General features: G+C 54.4%; 3 protein-coding genes across 3 annotated transcripts; 1 reads left to right on the top strand and 2 right to left on the bottom strand.

Annotated features, from left to right (window-relative positions):
• Window positions 1–8,132: 8,132 nt before the first annotated feature.
• Window positions 8,133–12,814, bottom strand: NCLIV_047110 (conserved hypothetical protein; the record flags this gene model as incomplete). Its single annotated transcript, XM_003884261.1, has 2 exons — window positions 8,133–8,275; window positions 8,428–12,814. 2 exons carry the CDS (start codon window positions 12,812–12,814, stop codon window positions 8,133–8,135), a joined length of 4,530 nt encoding a protein of 1,509 aa, XP_003884310.1.
• Window positions 12,815–15,238: 2,424 nt separating this feature from the next.
• Window positions 15,239–17,511, top strand: NCLIV_047100 (hypothetical protein; the record flags this gene model as incomplete). Its single annotated transcript, XM_003884260.1, has 4 exons — window positions 15,239–15,611; window positions 16,234–16,412; window positions 16,742–16,814; window positions 17,417–17,511. The coding sequence occupies 4 exons, from the start codon at window positions 15,239–15,241 to the stop codon at window positions 17,509–17,511; spliced, it is 720 nt and encodes a 239-aa protein (XP_003884309.1).
• An 864-nt stretch (window positions 17,512–18,375) lies between these two features.
• NCLIV_047090 (conserved hypothetical protein) lies at window positions 18,376–19,918 on the bottom strand (the record flags this gene model as incomplete). The annotated part of the gene is made up of 4 exons (XM_003884259.1): window positions 18,376–18,420; window positions 18,627–18,676; window positions 19,357–19,438; window positions 19,886–19,918. 4 exons carry the CDS (start codon window positions 19,916–19,918, stop codon window positions 18,376–18,378), a joined length of 210 nt encoding a protein of 69 aa, XP_003884308.1.
• Window positions 19,919–21,385: the final 1,467 nt, after the last annotated feature.

Here is a 21,385-nt window from a genome sequence, read left to right as displayed (position 1 = left end):
TTACATGTGCCCACTCTGTTGAAGAGATAACAAACATGTTTTTTTTAACAACCCCTGAAGCCCCGATGTCCCGGCCTATACAGAACACGGAAGTTAATATAACTAAGGATACTACTAATACCCAGGACATCAAGACCTCCACTTAACCAATCAGTAGTGTCTGGTTTCAAAATCATCAAACTGGTACATTGTCTAGCTCAGACCGTGTAGTTAGGCAAAACAGAACACTTTCGTAGTACTCCAGAAATGACAGCGGAACCGTTCAAAGCTCTTAAACCATCAGAAGACAGCGTTTTGCGTGTGATTGCTGAACCAACAACCCTTCCACGGGAATCCTCTGATTCATGTAGCATGTAGCGATGCGCTGGAAACCTACCGAGGAGTACTGGTCTCTCTGGTCTGCATGATAATGGCACCGGTAATTTGCGGTGCTTTTTCTGGACCATCGGCTTCATCATTCTCACCGCCAGACTCGTGACACTCGTGACCGCTGGAACATCCCATACGTCACACACCAGCACAGACTCAAACAAACCCTTCACGCTGTCAAATAGTACCAACTAGCAACGACCAAGGCTTTTACTCACAAGGGTCGTCGTTGGGGGATACAGTCAGAAGCAAGGCAATCTCTGTTTCGATTAGAACCGTCCAAACTTCTCACCGTAGGTTTTTGCATCACGTGAAACTGCCTACCGAGCGATCCTAAGAAGACCAGAACTGGAGGAAGCGTGACTGGCTGCCAGACGCTCCGCGGCTCTCTTCCAAGAAATCAACAGGCTTACCTGAAGTGTTTTGTGATGAATTTCAAGCATCTGTACTCAGCAATGCACTGTTGGAATAATTTATCAACGCCTTGGTTTTCCCGGCTTGACAGAAGTTCGTCGAGACCGCGTTCCGCAGCGTCTGTCACGCAGTAGTCTTCCCTTTTCAAAAAGTTGTTCTGCCGCAGGAGACCCGTAGAATATCGCACTTGCCCATCGAAAAGTTAGAGCCAGACTGTGAATGTTTCCTGTTATGAATATTTGTCCTTTGGGGGGGGGGACATAAGTCAAGTGCCTCTATCAATTAAGACCTCAGGTGATCGTCACGGCCTGCCGAGAGATGAGAGGGGAGCAGACAGCCACTTCTGCAACGCAAGACTGAAGCCTCCACCGACATTTGCTTCATTGCTGTGCTAATTTAGTCTTTGCAAATAGATGAAAATAGGCGTCAGATTCGTCGGCACTCTGCATTCTTAGCTGACACAATTTGGAAGTGGCAGATACACGTCTTACTCCAGATACTGTCGGCAAATATTCCTTGATGCGTACCTTCCTTATTTCTGATGCTGACCAGATTCGTGCGTGGGCCCCTTCTATCCGTAGAGCTTTTGACCCCTGTAAACAGTAATGCTCGGGAAGAACTTCGTATGGCGGTGGGGGTTGCTTTACGGACAGATGCGGTGACAGAAAGGACGGCTGGGGTATCGGCTGGCGTTGCAGAATCCAGCAAGCAGCACTGTAACGTTGAAGCGGCACCCACAATCCACATTCACCGCCGCGTGCCCGCGTAAGTGTTTTGCTTCGTTGTATGTCACCTGAAGGCAGGAAGCAGGTCTATTCCACTTCCTGAGGGAATTGACTGACTCGGCAACTCCACGGTTTTTTTCGGGATCGATCCTTCCTACGCGAAACTCAGCAGCAACATTTGGAATCGTAGGTAAGAGGATTTCAGCGTCGCTACCCGTCTCATGTGCCATTTGTTTGGGATCGATCCTGTCATGGCGGAGAGTTGGAGGTTTTCCAAAGAGGAAGAAATAGTAGCTCACCCCTGTGAGATGGAGACCTAAGGGAAATATCTGAAAAATGACGAGGCATATTCGTTGTGGCCGGACGAACGAGGTGGCCTGACTGACATGCCCAGACAGACGGATTCAACGAATCGTATATAAGTGAGGAGGATGGGCATGTAAACATTGCTCCTGCAGCAAGAAGACCGTTATTCGAATAATCTGAAACGCTTTCTGCATGGAAGCCAACCCTCGCACGCTACCCAGGGTTGCAGCTCAACGACAGCTTTCCACGCTGAAGAGGAGAGGCGAAACAATGAGGATAGGATGCCTGCGGAACTCACGTTTCGCAGGGCCGAAATGCCTTCCCGGAGAAGAGGAATCATGGGATGTTTCTTTCCAAGACTTGTCGTTGCGATGCGCAAAGCGATACTGTAGCTGAGAACAGCGTCTTTGATATGTAGATACTCCTTCTGGACACCCACGCTATAATGAGATGCAACCAGGAGTGCGGCATAGTCGCCTGTTAGAGAGCACACATGAGATTCGCCACAGTGGCTTGTGCCTGCTGCAAGGGAGAGTGCGAACTCTGCACAGAATCGAGTCGACAACAGTCGCCATTACATGCTCAAACGCCTCTTTCCTTCCGTGGTGTCTAGATTAATACGCAGCTGTTCTACGTGCTGTAGCAAACCGGCGTCTACGGTATCTCGCTACGCATGACTTCTCAAAGGGATGCGAAAATTCCTCAAGCACTCGAACGATCCATGTAGACACACGATTGCGTATAGTCATTTGAATACATAGTATTTTCTTCTGTTCGAGCTCTGGAGTTTGCTGCGAGAAAGACATATACTTACAGTGCTTGTATAGTTGGATTTGTATTCAACTTCCCAACACGAAACGCATAGTGTGTCCAAAGAGTCCACCCGTCACGGTGTGATTGTGTCCGGGAAAGCCGAAGACGGACGCTTCCGAGTAAACTCTACATTTGCGCACGCATTCGTTGCGTTATTCATCAGTTCCGATGAGGAACACATTATTCCTTTTTGGCTGTCGCAGAACTGAGAAACTCTGGCGTTGTACCTGGCAAAAGGTCAGCAGAATTTTTTTTAGCATGCCTTTGAAGAATACCAGCTGCATAGCTAGCATGTATGAGGGCATCGGAATGCCTATGGAACAAAAACACAGGAAAAGGACGCGGAAAAGCAATGTCACTAGAATTTTTGCCGTGGAAGCGGGATTTATACGGTCGCCTGTTTGACGAAACATTGCCCATCCCGTGCCATCTCAATTACTTTTGACGGACCCATTCGAAAAGCCCCGCGAGGCAAGTATCTGAAAAGCACAGGTCTACAAATGCTTCGTGCCTGTCCAGATGGCATGTGGGACCACGAAACAGGTGCTGTCGAACGGGTACTGTAGAACGAATGCAACACTTTCCACCTACCTACTCAGCGTTCGACTGGCGGCGCTATGAGTGACTGAAGTTGCCTTTCTTTCCAACTGCAATGGAGCTGGCCTATGAAACGAATACACGCCGAACGAGGCTGTCTCGTGTCGTGGTTCTGACGGGTTCGTTTTTTTACGCTTACTGCTTCGCTTGAGAAAGCAATGAACAGATGTTCAAGTGGACTGCTGCGCTAGTGAGGGTATCAAGCCCAAAGGTGTGCTGTAGTTCCAACACTGTCTGAGCTTGTTCTGTGGCCTCCACCATGTGACCGGTCATCAGGAGAAGACACAGCAGGTTACTGTGAGTCGCTTCGAGGAGGGTGAGCCGCAGCCATGCGTCGGCGCCAAATTGATTATCAGTTAGGAAGGATATTAATTTCCTGAGCTGTTCTGCTCCTTCTGTTGCTTGTCCTGCACCAAGACGTCCCACACACGGTGTGTAGTTGCATCATTCTAGGTCTAGAGACGGTATTGGGTTTGTAAGTTTAGGGTCCTCAGCAGCTGCACGCCGTACTGATGCAGCCACCTCAGACAGACGCAGGATCGTGAAGTTCAGTGTCTCTGAACCAGGATCACGACGTTCATTGTTTTTTCAAGGAAGCCAGTGGCCATGCCTGAACGTCAGTTCCACTTCCGGAGAACTAAACCTAGTGAAGATGGAAGTTCTATGAACAGCAGCAGGCTAATGGAGACTTCGAGTACCCACTTTGGCAGGTCGGACTGGCTACATCAACGGAAACCCGACGACAATGACTTCTGTTGCTCAAACTGGAGACTTTTTCGTCGTCCTCACGCGACGCTCAACGGGCCTCCTGAAACAACATATTTGTTCTCTTTTCAAATAGTGCTCAAAAAATGGTGTGGGCAAGCCCATTGCGTCCGCTTTCCCTATAAGGAAAACTAATAATGGAATATTAGTACTGTTTCTTCCGAGTCATCTGGTCGTTGATCTTCATAAAACAGTTTCTAGCTGATCTACAGGGTCCTACCTCCGGCGGCAAGTATGTGCGAGCAGAAATTGAGTTTCTTTGCCATGGACTCCACCTGTGCGGATGCACAAGCCTGTACAACGAGAATATTCTCGTCGTGCGTCCACCCCGTTCGTCAGACCGTCACAGGCACACCGAAACTTCTATTATTACCCAAGAGACACACACATCTGCATTAACCAATAACGCTGTTTTTCGTTGCTTACCTTGTATGCGGCCCGCGCCACAGTGTCTCGTGTCTCCGTGGCGTGCATTTTTCCACTAGGGCAGGTTCCCCAAAAGAGTTTTTGCACTTCCATGACAGTTTCTTACTGCGAGCTTTCGCAACACGAATCAAAGAACTGGCTGCTGCTCAGTGAATCCTCGCGATGGAGTTTTGTCTGAAAAAGGTATTTGCCACCACTATCAGCGACTGAATATCTGATGACCAACAAGAACTTCGGATGTTTTCTAACCATGTGAGCAGACAACCGGGGGATACAAACATCAGAATCGCGAAACGCAGAGCCTATGCCACCATGCCACGGATTCTCTTTGTGTCTTGTTAACGAGTCTGACTGCTGGCCAGGCCCGCAGTGGGCCTTTAGTGTCAAAGGAAACTTTTCAGTCTGACTCGCAGGAGCGTTACTGCTGTTCTAGCTTCGATATATCCACGGGACTCCTCTGTTGACAAACGACTCCTTTCATGCCAAATCTCTTGACGATGACCAGGTAGACGACAGCGGAAGCGATTGAAAACAAGAAAATTTCAATCGAGCAGGCTCTGGTGAAGCCGAATCCGCATGCAGTAGGTGTGGAGAATGCTCTTCCTCAGATGCAGCAAAAACAAAAAAAATGCATTGTCAAACGCTGATGGGACGTAGCCGACATAAGGGTTCCCTGCTTTTTTGCCTGCTTCTTTCGAGTTCGAACATTTGGAAAACACTGTTGTTTGAATACCATACCGTGGACAGAAGCGCCTCTCCCAGTGGGGTGTAGCGGAGTCGGCTCTGTGCAGTCTCGAAAAGCAAAAAGTATCTCATTTATGCGGCAGAGAGAGAACGCACACATAGCCACAAATGCCTGAAGTTGTTCTCCGGTCTATTACAGTGTACTGCCAAAATGTGAGTCTCCCTCGTGTGTGGGGTGGAGACGAAAGACCGTGAAAACCGTGAAAACGTTTCCCGGTCATGATTAAGTGATGCTCTCCCAAAAGTAATATTCCATCGCTGGGCCGTCTAAGTCAAAGGTGATGAGCATAGTGGCCGACGGTCTTCCATATAGTTGAAGAAAGCATTTGTAGAGCCCCACCTACATTTGCATGCATTGGGATGATACCTTTCTGGCTGGGACTGTAGACCTCCCGCTACATACACGGACTCACCTGCCAGCCCCATTTTCAAAAAACTTTGCAGAGAAGAGGCCACCGAGTGGTTCTTTATAAGAACAACGAAGTTACCAGCTCTACCCCTTTTGCGACTGTCTCTCTACTCGTTCGCAACGTCCCTGACGGAACCTCACAGAGATGCTGCTGGTTAGTCCTGCAGGAATGTGTCTTCCTCGTGGCTGTAAAATCAAACATTGGCGCAAAACAATACTTGCCCCTTAATGGAGGAGAAACTACGCAGCTGCAGAATCAACCTTTCATGCTACGCGAAAACCCGATTATCTCCGGTAGCCTCGGCTGCTGTGTGTGTCAGCTGATTTACGAAAATTATCGGAAACCTCTTGGTGTGGAAACGGTTGGGGGACGATCGGTCTTTTCCCCGACACTTTCCACCTCTCTCTTCGAATACGTGGATGAATACGGATACCCTTGAAATTGAGGACATAGTGTCGGCATTCTACTAGCATGATTTTCGTGATTGCCGGTAAATGTATGCGGACTTCAGTTCCCAGCCGCTCTCCGCTCTAGAGTGTGTTTCATGGAGAGCGGGGGTTTGTGTCATCACACGGAAGCTTTTCGAGAAAACGAGCGTCAGTACACAAATCAATTATGTTCATATAGATGCCAGTTCTCACTCTTCTATATAACTTGATGCGGCCGCCGAGTTGTCAGATCAACTTTCTCAGCTACTTTTGCCGACGCGAGTAACCGAACGTAGTCGGGCCATGCATCTGCTCACTTCCAGGGGGTTCCAGGAATTAATCACTCAAATGGGGACACACCCTGTACGAGGGCTTCTTGGTTTCCTGCGTAGCTCGTGAGAGAACACGTAATTAGTCCTCCGCACAAGTGGTGCGTGTGCTGGTGTTGTTGAGACCACGCTCAAGTAACAGAGAGAAATATGAGCCACTGCATAATCTGCTGCAGTCGCGGCCTCTGAGGACGCCAGTGTGTCAACTGTTCTGAAACGGCGTCTCATTATACGGCCACCTTTACGGACCTGCTTGCTGTTAAGAATTGGAAATTTCCTCAAACATGGCATATTGTCTTACAACTCGCCTGCTCGTACGAGTTCCAGCCCAGACTGACAGGTCTATTTAGCCAGTCACTGGCGCAGTCGTTAGACGTCATGCTGTTTTCCCAGCCGAGACAAAAAAATGAAGAGCGACGGAATATCGCAGAGACTGGTGCAGGAAAAGAAAACATACACCATGAACAAAACAGCCTACACCATGAACAAAACAGCCTCGACCATACTGCTGATGCGGAGCGGCTGCCTTGTACAGTATGCCTGCAAACCAATAATAGCGGGGAAGCCACTCCCGTTAGTGCCGCACGCGAGAAAATATCATGCTGATAGAAGGGTGGGATACGAGACGTCCAGCATACCGATAGCAGTGGTTAGTGGCGATCACAACAACCAACACAGGAGAGAAGCATCACCTGGCGCAGGGAGTCCCAGCTCATACTTTACGGTATCCCACTTTAGACAGAAACCGAAGATTGCAAAGTATCGCTTGAAACTTTGGAAAATCTTGGCTTTGTGAAGCCACTTCTCATGTGACATAGAACCACAGAGGGAACACTCTGCCGAATCCAAGAGGCAGGGCCCGTTCCCCGTGACATTTGCCAGAACACTTGTTCAATTTTTGGATCGGACCGCAAGCCTTTGCAGACACATTAAAGCTTTGGGCACACAACTGGACATTCAACAGAGGCATCTCCATGACGCAAGCCTGAGTACAGGTATAATCCTCGGTGTAGTCGGGGTGACAACGCACGGAACAGGACACAAGCTTCCTCTCTTCTCAAGCTTAGGAAGCGGGCAGGAACTACAGACTTTTTTCCACACACAAAGCGTGACCCGAGACTCTTTCGCTGGATGCATTTGGAGAAGTTGTTTCGAGGGATTCGCATCGGAGTCTACACTTGCGCGTGCGACTCCCGTTCTCCGTTAAAAATCTTTCATTCGTAGCAACACTGGGTGCCACACCAACAGTCGCGTGGCGTAACATTAGCTGCTCGCGCGTGGAAATCTTGCCGATCCGGCAGTACAGCGATCTTGACTCGAGTTGTCGGCGTGGGGGCTAACTTCCACAATGTGGGCATTTGTTGCGTTCCTTCCTCTCCAGAACTGAACACTAGCCGCGCTCCTGCACCATCAACCATTTCCGGTGGAGGGGGAGGCGGCAAACGAATCTTGCTGATCCGTACAGGAGATGGCTGCGCTGCGGGTGCTGGCGGAAAGGGTTCGACGGTTGTGGGAAGAACGCCCACAGGGATTTCAGAGCTGGCCGGAATGCATGATGCTTGCTCAGCAACCCCGGAACAAGGGGCCTCCACGTAGGGATAAGGCAGCGTGGACGGGAAGGACACGGCTGATGCAGGAATTGCGACTGGGCTTGCGACTACAGGAGCCTGCTGGTAGGAGTAGCCCCATACTGCTGTATAAGTAGCGTTTGCATCTGGTTGGTAACCGAGACCGGCCGCTGTTGGAGATATGACATACACAGGGGCTGGGTGTTGCTCAATACCCTCAGCACCAGGAAGGTCGTTTTCATATGCCATATCCGTATCTAGCGCCGACGGAGAACTCATCGATTGCGACTCCCGGGTCACTAGGGGGGTCGTGTCCGCGGAGACGCTTTCCTTTGGGACCGGGGATCTTGAGAAGGTCCAGCAACTGCATGCACATTTGGACTGCAGAGAGCGGTCGGAGGAAAGGCGCGAATCTTGCGCCGTTCTCTGACTTAACACTGTTTCGGTGCGAGAACCCAATGTGCTTTCTCGGACCGAAGTACATGGCGGAGTGCTGGTTGCCGGACGGTTGGCACTGAAGCCCCACCCCTCACAACACGAACCACAACTTCCCCTTTGGAGCGTTTCCGGGAGAGGCGAAGGCACCTTCCAGCACTCAGCGTCGCCTGCTTCAAGTTGCTCCTGTTGCTCGGTTGTTTCCTCGAGTTCCTCCTTTGCTTCCTCGACGACCTCCTCGGGTTCTTCCTCTCGAGTCTCGGCTGCCTCCGCCCCTCCCTCCTCGACTACCTCTTCGCTTTCTTCCTTCCCTTCCTCGAGTGCTTCTTCGGTTTCTGCATGTCCTTCCTGGACTACCGCCACTTGTATTTCCCGCTGAGTTGAAGGGATGGATGCTGGTTGGCTTCGACATGAAGCCGGGCAACAAAACAGTTCTGCCGCTCCGGAAATGCTCTTCCAGCTACCCGCCCATTCCGGCCATTCCCCCTCACACTCTGGTGTCACTTCCTCCTGCTCCTCTTCCTCCTCTCTCTCAGTTCGAACAGGTTCTTCTGTCGCGTGGGGCTCTGCCTCGCTCTCGTCAGTGGGTCCGGTATCTTTCGCCTCTCTTATAGCTTGACGTACTGCAACGCGTTCAGCCGCGTCTCTAGCCACTTTGGCAGCGAATGAGGAAACGCACAGAAGGCGCCTGTCGAACATTTTGCGCTCTTCCCCTAGGACTCCTGGCTTGATGTTCTGAAGCCCATGGTGGGTCACAACGTGGATCGTCTTACCCTTCGTTGGTAAGGGCACATAGGTGGTTCGGTGTTCATACTTCATTGTCACGATGGAGTCCTCCGAATCAGCTGATGAGGAGCGACAGGGCCCCGGCAAGACGCAGCTCATGCAGGCGTCCCCGTCGACGTTTTGGCTGTGCCCCATGTTAAAGTTCCCTGCATGAGACAGAGAGGGTGCGTGGGGTTGGTGCGGATGCGCAGGAGGTCGGAACGCCACAAGTCGCCTCGACTCTCTGTCCTTAGCCTGTTGGGCCTGAATTACGCGGAAGCGAAACACCGGTTCCGGTTTGCCTCTGTGGAAGGTGGCGGCAGACAGAAGTGATAGGACTTCGTCCTCAGACTTTGTAGCCGACTTTCCACCAACTGAAGCTGTATACACCGAATCCTCCGAGGTAGCTGTCTTGTGTCGGCTGTCCTGGCGCCGCTTTAACACTCGGAACAGGATCGGAACGTTCCCGCCTTTCTGCCGATCGTCGCTTGAGACAGGGTGTGGCCGAAAGACATCTGAAAGCTCTTCTGCTTGCTCTTCGTCATCCCCTTTGTGATGTTCTTCCTCAGATGGCACGGGGCGCTTCTCTTCTTCCCCAGGCTTAGCGACGCATGTGGACTCCGGACATAGGTCGGGCACTTTCTTGCCTGCAGCGTCCGATTGGCCACAAGCTGACCACATTACATTTCCCAGCCAGGTTTTCAACGAGAAGTCTTTCGCTGTCGAGGCTTCAACTGCTTGCGTTGCTTCAGGTCCGGGGACCTGAGCTTCAGCCAACGATGTGGCTGTACGAGCAGGTGGCGCAGGTACGGGCGCCTTATATTCGGTCACCGTTATCGGCACGTGAGAATTTGGTGGCACCTGCTGTGGAGCACAGAGGGCCGCAGAGCTCCTGAGAGGAGAGTATGCCTGCTGTTCCTTTGAAGTCGTCCCAGTCTCATTACAGGCGAAAGAGGGGACCTGGGACCCGGATGCGCTCGCCTTAGCTTTCTCACAGCAGCTGAAAGGTTTATATTGCCACGACGAGCAGGAACAGTCGGCCGCGTTCGTCAACGCCGGTACCGTACATACTTCCGAAACAGTGACCACGGGCTCTGGCGACTGTGGAGGATTACCAGCGGTCCCAAGTGGAGATGTGGATGCCGCAACGGCCGCACGAGCTCCGTGAACCGCGGTCCGCTGCTCCGAAGCAGCAAGCCTGCCGCCCGAACGTGGCGCAAAGGCGATCATTCGGCCGGGCGATTGCGTTGAAGCTCCCTGTGAAGGCGCTCCAGTCGACGTTACACCCTTGCTGGTCCCAACAGCCGGGCGCTGCGCACCGAGGGTTTCCGGAGCCTGCTTCCCTTTCACGGACGCAGGCGCGCGAGCGTCTTTCCGAATTGGCAGCTGTTGTGAGGTGCCTTGTCCAGCAACTGCGCGAGAGGCTCGCGACTCTGTCTGGCCGACACGCGCATTCGACTTCACGGCGCGTGGCGCGGTGGAAGCCACGTTTCCAGGTGCCCGCGATCCTCGAGAACCATTTTCTGGGCGGGGTTTGTTCGCGGACTGTCGCGCCGCTAACTGACCTTGAGCGGAGGCTCCACCATTCGTGGCGTGGGACCAGCCCTCGGCGCCCACATAGGTCGAACCCTCCTGTTGGAGGCCTTCCGTCGTGGCCAGCGACGCCCACTGTGAATTCACAGGCGTCCTAAGGGTGTCCTCCCCATACTGGGTATATTGCCCCACGCCTCCTTCATAACCATCCAGTTGATACCGCGCGTCGGCGGTAGCCTGTTCGTGAGGAACCTGTTCGGCTGCTGTGCAGTCGCATACACCGCACTGTGGCGCCTGCCCTTGAGAGAGCCACTCTGGAGCCTCCACTGCCGGGAGACAGGAGTGTTCCTTCTGGTCTTGTTCCCCGATCCGCTCTGAGTCGGCGCATCCCATGACTTGTGACGCGACAGCGCCGGCGCAGTGGTACATAAAAGCACCCATCCCGCCTTCTTCGTTGCTCGCGTGCGTTTCCGGTGGGACATCACCGCTTTCTGCGGAGGAGCTGCTGGCGGAACCGGACAGCTCACCACACTGACCGTCGCAGCAGAGAGGCATGCCGTTTTCTGAAGTTTCCGGGGAGCGCTTCTCATTCAACCATTTGTAGGCGACAAGCGAGGACCCATCGTCTCCTCGGCGTTTCACCTGGAAGACGCGAAACCGGACCTTCCCGTCGGAATCAAGGAGACCGGACTTCGCTGCTGCTACACTGTTCAGCGACATCGACCTTGATGATCTGAACATCGATTTCGGCATCGCCCTGGACAACGACCTCGCCCTGCTCCGGGGCAGAAGGACCCCGAAGACGCCGGCGGTTTCGGCAGGTGTGGGCTCTTCTGCCAGGCGAGGAAGCAGCCGGAACTTGACATCGATCGTTTTCTTTGAGGGGCGCTCTGTGTTGACACAGAGAGCCGGGTTTGGTGGATGGGGCAGGAGTTGCCGGGGACACTTATTTAGAATGACTCCTTCACCCTCGCGATGCGCAAGCTCTATATGAGCCTGTTCACTCGCTCGAACGCTCTCTTTCACGCTCCTCCAGAGTTGTTGTCTCTGACTTGGGCGGAGCGAGTACTGTTGCGAACCTGCCGCAAGAATCTGCCAGTCGGGAGAGTCACGAGCAGGCATGGAGCTGCACGCTGGTGCGGCGAAAGGAGGGGAGACGGGATGGTTGTGCACCTGCGCAGTTCCAGGGACGAACTCAGGACGTCCTCCGGCTTTGACCAGTTCCGCGGCAGTCCATGAATTCGATCGCACGTCGCCGTGCTGTACGCTCTTCTTGAAGTCTTCCAAGGACGTGAGCACTTCCCGAACGGTTCCAGTGCCGCTCAGTGTGTGCCCAACTTGACCTCGCTTGTCTTTCCCCTCTGCGAGCTCCAAGCCACTTGAGGGACGGAGCGAGCCGCCGGAGGGTTTCTTGGTCGCGCGAGTCTGCTTGGTGGGCTTCAGTTCGTCGCTGGCAACCCGCCGCTGCTCGGCTTTCGCCTTCGACGCCCCGTTTTTTCCGCGAGAGACGCCTTCCCGTGCCTTCTTCCCTTTCGGTTTCTGCTTGGTGACCGGCCGGTCAGGCTCAGTTCCTGGAGTTGACGCGCTTACGGCACCGCCGCCGTTGGGAAGTGGAGGCTGCGCGGGGCCCTGTGGAAGCGCTGCCTCCGACTGCACCAGATTCTTCGTCACAAGAGGACTGTTCGCGGAGGCAAAAGGCGAGTGCGGCGCCTGGGTGTCCAGGGAGGCTCTGCTCCGCAAGGTCTGCGGATTTGACCCTGAAGGGACGCGTCCACCTGTAGGAGCCACAGCGACTGCAGAGAGGTGAATTGTGCTGCGCTGGGAATCTGGAGCCATGAGTCCCACAGAAGAGCGTGGCCGAGAAAGCTCGGAGTGGAGGTGCGAGGCGTCGACCTGCGCACGTGGGACGACAACTGCTCCATAGTGAGAAGCGTGGCCTTGTGCGGTGGCGTGGAATTGACCCGTGTGCGTTCCGATGTACACTGCAGGCGGTGGACCGGCGACAGGTGCGCGAAACACCCGGGAAGAGGGCCCGACTCCGCAGCAAGGAACACACGCGCCTCGGTCCTGAGACTGTCCACAGTCGGAAGAGTTCTCTGACCAGTAGTCCTGGAAGTACGCCACGTCGGCAGAGTCTTGCCAAGAGCGCCCGTCCGGCTCCACTGACGGGAGACGGATTGACGCCATCTTTCTGAACGGACACTTCAGTAAGGTGCGGCAGTTCCCCTCGAGACAGGCGTCCACACGTTAAAACAACAAATCTACAGACAACCCGTCAGACGGAGTGCGTTTCCCGCGGTACAGGCTCCGCACCAACGAGCCTTCCCCAGGCGGATATGCGACGGTGTACGGCAGGCAGACAGAAATGGACGCCTTGCGAACAAATTGGCAGAGAAACCGTTCCACGATTAGCTCGGTTCCTGGCACACCCATTCCACCCTCACACCAAATGTAAAAAAATTGCGAGGGGCATTAGCCAGCAATCCCCATCGCGGGGACGAAGGGTCGGAGAACCTGCACGAACCTGGTGACAGCCACACACTCCCGCATATACGGTGCGCCGTAGCGATGAAGAAGATCGACCAAAATCCAGGCCCCGGCTGTTCCACCGCAAGGAACTTTCTGGTTTCGGAAAAAGCCGGGAAGAGCAGCGAGGAAAAACCCACAGGCAACGACTCCCAAACGGGTGAATTACGAGTCGCGCAGGCGCGCTCCGCTAGTTGCCTATTCTGCGGTTGTGGCCTGGATGACCGACGTGGCAGAGATGCCTTACGAAAAAGCCGAAGAGTTCCTCGTGGGAAAGGCGACGAGGAAGAAATGCAGAGACCCCCAATTGCACACAAACGCACAAGAATGCAACGACACTCTCCGCTAGAGAGGCGAAACAAAGAATAGCGACAAAACCCTGGAAGGAAAATGTACAAACGGACGGGGCCGGGACCCTTGTATCGCGCGGCGCGCTGGAGTGGCACGATCAGTGCACGGTGTCTTTCGCGAAAAGTAACCTGGATGGCACGACGTTATTGCGATGCCGCAATCTTTTTTATTGGTGGTGTGGTGAAGAAGCTCTCAGCGAATTCGCTGCCTTCTAGAAACCGTGGCGTTTTGGACACCCGACGTGTGGTTCAAGAGTCGCGATCTTGGACAGCTCAAGGAAGCATCGACGCCTCGGCACAACGGTCTGTGCGAAGGCTCGCCGAAACCCAGCACGAGGCTGTCGCCACTAGCTAGCTAAACACTCGGGGGACAGCAATTTTCTCCACCTGCGGAAAGCTTTCTCCCACCGCACGTACGTCCTGGCTTTGTCTTGGCACTCTCTTCGACCCAGGGACTGTCAGAACTCACCTCGTTTCTGGGCGTTTCGGGGTGGTGAAAAGGAGAGCGCGTGAATCGCGAGGACACACGGGGGATTTCGAATCCAGCGATAGCACAGAAACACGTGGACCACTTCCCTGGAGATAGACAGTCGCGCACAATCGAAAGAGGGATAGACGCGTGCACTTGAGGGTCATCCTTCACACAAAGAGACGAGAGTTTCTTTCCCTGTTTACAACTGCCGGCTTGGTAGACGAACACCCGGCCGGTGAACCACTCGGTTCACGCGTCGAAAGGAAGACTCATTACCCGAAACCCGACGGGCTGTCTTGACGTTCCCCCTTATACGAAAACGACGGCGAAACGAGGGTCAGACACGGATGTTGCTGCCTGCGAGAGTTTTGTGGAAGGTCTTTTCCCTGTGTGTCTACGAGAAAGCATCCCACGAAGTCACACTTGCTGAGGCACGCACCCTAGGGACAAGAGCGTAGCGACTGCACGGGGCGATGCAGATACGCGAACGCGACAACGCGTCGACTTCGCGAAGTCTCGTGTGCGAGCGTGACGACTCGCGAATTCGACGCTTGGAGACCGCTACCACTTGTAGAGTTCAGTTGAAGGTATACCGGTTTTTTTTTCAGAGTTTCACGCAACGGCCTCCCCACTTTCACATGACGTTTTCACTGTGTATGCGACACCAAACTGGACAGCTTCCAGAGCCTTTTCTGTCGTCAACCATCAGGGGGACTTTTTGTAGCCAAAGACTGCTTTGCTCAATTCTTCCACGCTTGGACAGATGCGGCCAAGTCTCCTTTTGCAAATCGTGAGGGCAGACTCCGTTAGTGATCCGCAAGCCTCTCGAGCGCCCCGCAACCAACTTCCAGTGGACGCGTAGAGGAGGGAAAGCACCTGACGCCGTTCTTGCAAAATTAGGTCGCATTTTCCCTCTGTTTAGACCGAGACGGTCTCGCACTGCGCCCTGCCGGAATTTCACAGAGGCTCACGCTTCACGAAACCCCCGTCTTCCTCCACGAGTCTGCTTTTTCTGAGGAACCCCAGGGGAGTTTGCTTTTTCCTTTTCTGCTTTTGACTGGCCGCCTGTGTTTCGTTGTCCCTCCCCTCGATCCGTCGTTTCCCGTCTCCCGTTCCCTCCCTGGACTTGCCCAGGTTTCGTCTTCGCGCGTCGTCCTCTTGCTTCCTTGACTGTGTGCGTCTCCCTCTCGAGTCGCGCCCCGAGACTTCCGTCCGTTCGCGGCAGACCCTACTCTCAGCCGGCTGTCTCACTGCTCCTCCGAGATGTTTCCGTTTTCCCGCGGAGGATCTCCCTCCCCGTCTTCGTCTCCCTCCCCGTCTTCGTCTCCCTCCCCGTCTTCGTCTCCCTCTTCGCCAGCTTCTCTCGCAGCCGATGCTCCGTCATACCCGCCTGCGGCCGCCTTCCCAGAGTTTCCGGTGGCCTTTGCGCCTGCCGAGCGTCCGCCGGAAACGCCCATGGACATTTTCTTGGGCGAGAGGTATCGCACCTTGAATCTGACGCCCGGAGGCACGACTCTGACGGATGAACAGAAACAGATTCAGCAGCAAATTCTGCTGCAACACAAAGTCGAGCGGTTCTTTACAGAGGGCTGTCTCGCGCGGGCAGCCGTCATGGGCGCTGGCGGTGGAGTCCTAGGTAAGAAAACGCGCTTCCTTCTCCAGAAAAGAAAGAAGCGAGGGAGACACACATGTATGATAAACACATCTCTTCCGCCACACAGAACATCGGGCGCTCGCGTCCGGCGGTGTCGGTTTCCCGTTTCTTTTCTTTCTTTCCTCAGTCTTCCGTCTGTTTGCCTTGCGCTGCGTGCGGTGCTCAAGTTTTCGTCCGTCCCTCCCCACTCGTTTCGCTCTCGTTTTCCTCGCTTTTCTGGGGCGGGTCTCGTTTGCCATTCTCTCTTTTTGCTGGCTCTCCGTGGGGCCCTCCGCTCGTCTGCGCATGTATTTTTCGCGGTTTCTTCACATGCTGACATTTCTTCGCACGGCTTCTTTCACTGCCGTTCCTTCTCCTTCGCGCGGCCTTCGCTGCCGTTTGCTTCTCCCTTCCCTGTCCTTTTGCCAAGTTTGAGTCCCTGTTCTGCCTGCTGTTCCGCTTCCACTTCAGCGCGCGGCCCCGCTCGCGGTCGCCTCTCCCGTAGCTGCCCACGCTTGTCTCGCTGCATGCGCACTGTTTCTCTGTGTCTTCTCTGCGCGCCTTTCACTGAACTGTCTTTCCGCGGCACTGGCCGCTTTCCCGGTCCTGCTCTTTCTCCCCGCAGGCGTCCTTTTCGGCGCCTTCTTCTTCACGATGAAACCCGTCGACGTCGACACGACTTTGACCTTCCGCGAACAGCTGCGACAGCAGTATCGGAGTTTCCTGCCCGACGTCGGGCGCTCTGCCAAGAACTTTGCGAAACTGGGTTTCCTCTACTCCCTCGCGGAGTGTTTCATACAGAGAGTAAGTGGGACAAGGCAGTCGCGGGGCGAGAGAGTGCCTTGTTTCGGAGAAACCGAAAAGGGCCGAGGCGTCAGAAACAAGTGTGGCAGCGCGCGCGTGTCTGTGCCGACAAATCAGTCTCCACAGGCCCCACTGCCTCTCACCTAATCGTTCGCGCAAAAGGCAACCACTGGTCACTGGAGAAAGACAAGTCATCACCTAGGGGTTTTCTCGCTTCTCCGCTGAGTGCGTGCGAATCGTGAGATTTGCGTGCAGCCCTTCTTCGATCCTTTCTAGCAGATCCACCTGCAGGCTTTCAAACGCATGCGGATGTATCTTTCCAAACTCAGGAGCGAGCGGTCCACGACATCAACAACGCCATCTACGCTGGATGCGTCACGGGAGCCGCACTCTCTTATCGAGGTAAGGAGAAGAGAGAAAGCCTTGCGTCTACTCTGTCGTCCATTGCTGTTCCAGTCCTGTGTTCTCTCCCTTTTCCTGTGCTTGTGCGCGTGTCTCTAGTGTGCGCCTTCCATTTGCGCTCGAACAAGGCTGTTTGGTTGTGGGTGAGTGCAGCGGTGTCTCTCGGAACAGCCGAAACGGCAATGGGCAACTGCCTGAGCCCGTGGGACGTCGCTTTCTCTTCCGCGGCTCCTCTCCAGTTTAGCCGCCTTGAGTCGCTCTTCTGTTTGCCTTCGATGCACGCGAGCGTCCACCCCCGCTTCAGGTTCTCGACAATCTCTCGCGCTCACGGGAAAAACCTCTTCTGTGTCGTTGTCTCCTTGTCTCCTATCGGCCTTTCCTTCGCTCTGCACGCAAGTTCCCCAGCACAGTGCACGAGAAGAGTGGCTGCATGTGCGCCTTCTCTGTGGCGTGCCGACAGCAGACGCGGGGGGCCGTACGCCCCAGGCGTTTGGCGGTTCTTGCCACGCGACCCCGTTTTTCTTCCGCGGGGCCTCCACGTAAACTTGTGGCGACTTCAGAGAGACACAGCCTCGACTCGTGTGTTTGCCTTCTCGTTGCAGGAGGGCCCTGGGCAGCAGCTGCAGGTTGCGCAGGCTTCGCCGCCTTCTCGGGAGTCATGGAGAGCCTCCAGCCTTTCGGAAACATGGGAGTGTAACCGGGACAGGTGTTCGTGTTTTCCACTGGATATGTTCTGTCGAGGATGCCGACCGCGCGTCTTTTCAACTGTTTCACGCGAACTACCGAGTGTCTCTACGCCTTCCTCTCCCTCGCCTTTTGTTTGTCTGCTGTCTTCTCTGTGTCGCACTGTGAGCATGCAGGCGCTCTCTGCACATGTCGGTGCCAGAGTCTGGGAAACCGGAATGTTCATTCGTCAACAATTTATGACTAGAAGGGGAGTCTGTGGATGGGTTATTCTTTGAGTGTATGGTATCTTCTTCGCCAGGTAGTGGGGTGAATTCTTTTATCTCTGTTCCAACCTCACTGGCGTCCTCTGACGAAACGAGTTCGTTTCCTTCTTCATTTCTTTCCGTTTCTCGCCAACCAGGAGCGGCGCCGCGTCCTCTGTGACCCGATGACCCTGCTGTCTGAAGGAGAATCGTCTTCCGGTCACCAATTTGCACGCGCGAACCGTCAGCGCGACGATACGGGTTTCGTCTTCGCAATGCGGATGCTGCTCCCACGAAAAAACTCAACTTACGACGGACCAAACACGTGTACGCAGGCGCGCTACTACGCACACACATATATATACATATATACATATATATATCCTCCCCACATATATATATATATATATATATATATATATATATCCTCCCCACACATGCAAGGGTACCGAGACGGGTCTTTCTTCCTTGACAGGCAGATATACGGAGCAACGCCACAGGGGGAAAGAACGTTTCCTGCACGGGAAAGAAGACGGTCGCGTTCTCATTCTTCTCAAATGCTCTCGTGAAACACCTCTGTTGCCGCTCGGAGACGAGCGGTGCGAGACGGACGCGTCCCGCCAGCAGTCGTTCTACTTCTCCAGCGGCCAGTGCTTGCGAACGTGGTATTTCATTTTCTGCAGACACAGAGACACAAGCCTCAACTCTGCTTTCGCTCACACCCTCACTGTCGGCTTTTCGCGCGTTATCTACTTCCAATGGGGACGAGCGGTTTCCAAACGGGGCAAGCGAGCTCGATCTGCATCGACCAGAAGAGTGCTGAGGAAGCGGGAAACCGCGTGGTTCTTTGGCAGTCTCGACTTGTCGCGGTCCAGCTGCTTACGTGCAGGAGAGACGGCGGCTCACAGTAGAGCTTCACCCGCCCGCTGAGGCCTGAAAAACGGCGCGAAAACAAAGGAGACATCTCAAAGAAGGATTGTCCCTTTAGTCTTGTCACAGTCACATATTTGCAAAGCGACATCCCTCCAAAAACCCCGCGGGGCACCACGAGAGAAGGCAAGGCAGGCTCGCGCGTGCTGCGTTCCCGTTTCGTCGCCTAAGCTTTTCGGATGGTCTGTGGCGCAAAAACACTCCCTTCAAACTGGGGAATTCTCGAAAAAGCTCGCGGAAAGAACGTCAGAGAACTTGCTCTCGCAACGGAGTGAAGCAGCCACCCAATCGGAGTCGATAAAAGTCGACGCCTATGGGCAAGAGATACACCGCGCGTGCGTGCTGAGTGTGCCACGTGACTCTCTCCCCCTGGACTTCAGCCTCTATATGGGCTATGGAACGCCCCAAAAAACGAAATACACAAACACTTTTCCAGGGTGTAACCCATACAGATACTCTATCCGTCTACTATATATATATATATATATATATATATATATATATGGCCCCATTCGTGGTGAACCGTCGTGGTAGCGCGTCTGGCGTCCGAGAGCGTTGTGGGTGGAGACAGACGTGGCTTCTCTCTTGCCAGTCTCGTAGGAGGAAGCCCGCCCCCCGCGCTTTTGGTCGTGACGCCGAGTCACCTGCGGCCATTGTGGGCATATGTGTGCACAGAGGCTCACCGATGTCTTCGAGAACGCGGTCGACCATGGCGTAGATTTCCTTGTAGGATTTTCCCTCGAAGAGCGGAGAACAGAGGACGCCCTGCGGCAGGAAAATCGACAGAGAGACGCGACACCACGAGGCAAGGCATGCCCACGTGCTCTCCCTTGCGGTGTACTCAGGATTTCTCTACACAGAGAACACGCACTGGCGCATTTTGTGCCTCGCGACGACAGCGCGCGCCGGTGAGTTTATCAATTCTGGTTTTTGTCGGCGCGAGCGCCGACTCTGTCTCTGCAAGTAAGGCACCCACGCCTGCGACTCACAAGGACTTTCCTCCAGCGGGCGCGGCAGGTTTGTACAGCTGAGGGCCTCGTATCAAAAACGCGAGAAGCTGCCGCTGTTCAGACTCCAGTGGATCTCCCTCGTCGCACACGAAGGTGGCGGCTGAGGATGGTTGCAAGTCGAGGCATGCGTCTACATCTGTGCACCTGCTTCCGTGTTTGTGCGAGTTTTCGTTCTCGGCGGCGGCAGCGAGGGAAAGCTCACCTTGAAATGCTGGTCGTAGACGTAGTTTCCCATAGTCGTGTCGTTTTTGAGGAAGAAGAGGATCGGCTGGAGCCGTTGATGAATGTTTTTCCGCAAAAGCAGGAGATTCGGGCACGGAGGCGCTGCGAACTTATGGGCAAAGCGGAGAGAGCCGAGGGGGGGGGAGGCCGTCGGCGCGACAGCGGCGAGAGGCGAGAAAAAAGGCGACAGCTGGGGGGAAGGGACCCAAGAAGAAAAGAGACCGGATGGAGGACAACGCAGAGCGACGGCGGAAGAGAAGACGGAGGACGGGGAGGAAGAAACAGTCGAAGCAGGGAGAAACGGGGAAGAAGCCGCGCGCGCAGAGACACCTGGAGACGACGAGGCGGAGAGGGAAGTCGAGCTAAGAACTGCTGGAGAGGGAGAGAGGGAAGAAAGAGGGGCGACGGCAGCGATAGACATCGGACACGCAGCAAAGTCTCGAGGAGAGGACAGAGTGGAAGACCGAGAGCAGGAACGGGAAGGCAAAGGCGCAGCTACGGGGAGCGAGATCAGAGAGTCAAGGGTGTGAGGTGAGAAGCCCGAAGGATTCGAGACGGAGCGAGGAGCGAGAGGAGAAGCTGGCGGGACGCCCGCCCGTCTCACCGATGATTCCGGCACGTTTAAGCAACAAGCTTGGGAGGTGCTCCGCAGCGCTGGTGCGCGCCGCAGGAGGCTGCCTGACGCCGCCTGAGGCATGCTTTTTACGGTCTTGTCTCCCGTATCCACTCCCCCCCCCCCCGCTTCCCTTGCTGCGATTCCTGGCTACTCCCTTCCTCTCAGTTTCTTTTTCGTTCTTCTTCACCCTGAACTTTTGGACTTCTCGGAAAGCTTCCCGCGCTGGCTTCCCCGGTTGCCTTTGCTTTCCGTTGGAGTGTCCGTACAGAAAAGAGACGGACTGGCCTGAGCAGAAGAACGGGGACGAGATGGCGAAGCAGAGAGAGTCCACAGAAGAAGCAGAGAGAGAAGTGAAGGGCGTGGTGGAACAGGACGAGGAGCTTGGCAGGTTCCAGAAGACGAACGCAAAAAGGGAAGGCTCTCACGGCAATTACGCGTGCACCCAAAGAGGGACAGAGGCGAGAGGGCCGGACAAGGGAGGGAAAAGCTTGTGTACAAACCGACACGAGACACGAGAAGTTCGAGAAAAATTTTGACGAGACGAAAGCAAAAAGCGAGAGATGGCGAAGACTCTCCACAACAGGTACGCATAGAAAAAGCACTGCGGCCTCTACGTCTTTTCGCGCCGTGTTCACGTCTCCGTGATTTATCCCTATATTTATGTGGACTGGAAGATTTTCACCTGAAGATGTGTATATCGAAATCTCGTTGGAAGGCGACTTTGTCCATCCGCGTTCGTGAAAATGTGCGCATGCAACGCCGCACTTTTCCAAAGCGCTGAACCAGGGGGAAATCGGCGTATGTACGCATCCAATGACTCGCTCGACGGGCTTTAGAAACAGTGGTCCTTTGCATTTTCCGTCC

This window comes from Neospora caninum, chromosome X (genome assembly GCF_000208865.1).
Source record: "Neospora caninum Liverpool complete genome, chromosome X".
NCBI classification, from domain to species: Eukaryota; Apicomplexa; class Conoidasida; order Eucoccidiorida; family Sarcocystidae; genus Neospora; species Neospora caninum.
The sequence above is the reverse complement of the archived record's forward strand: the minus strand, read 5'-3'. Positions and strand labels throughout refer to the sequence as shown.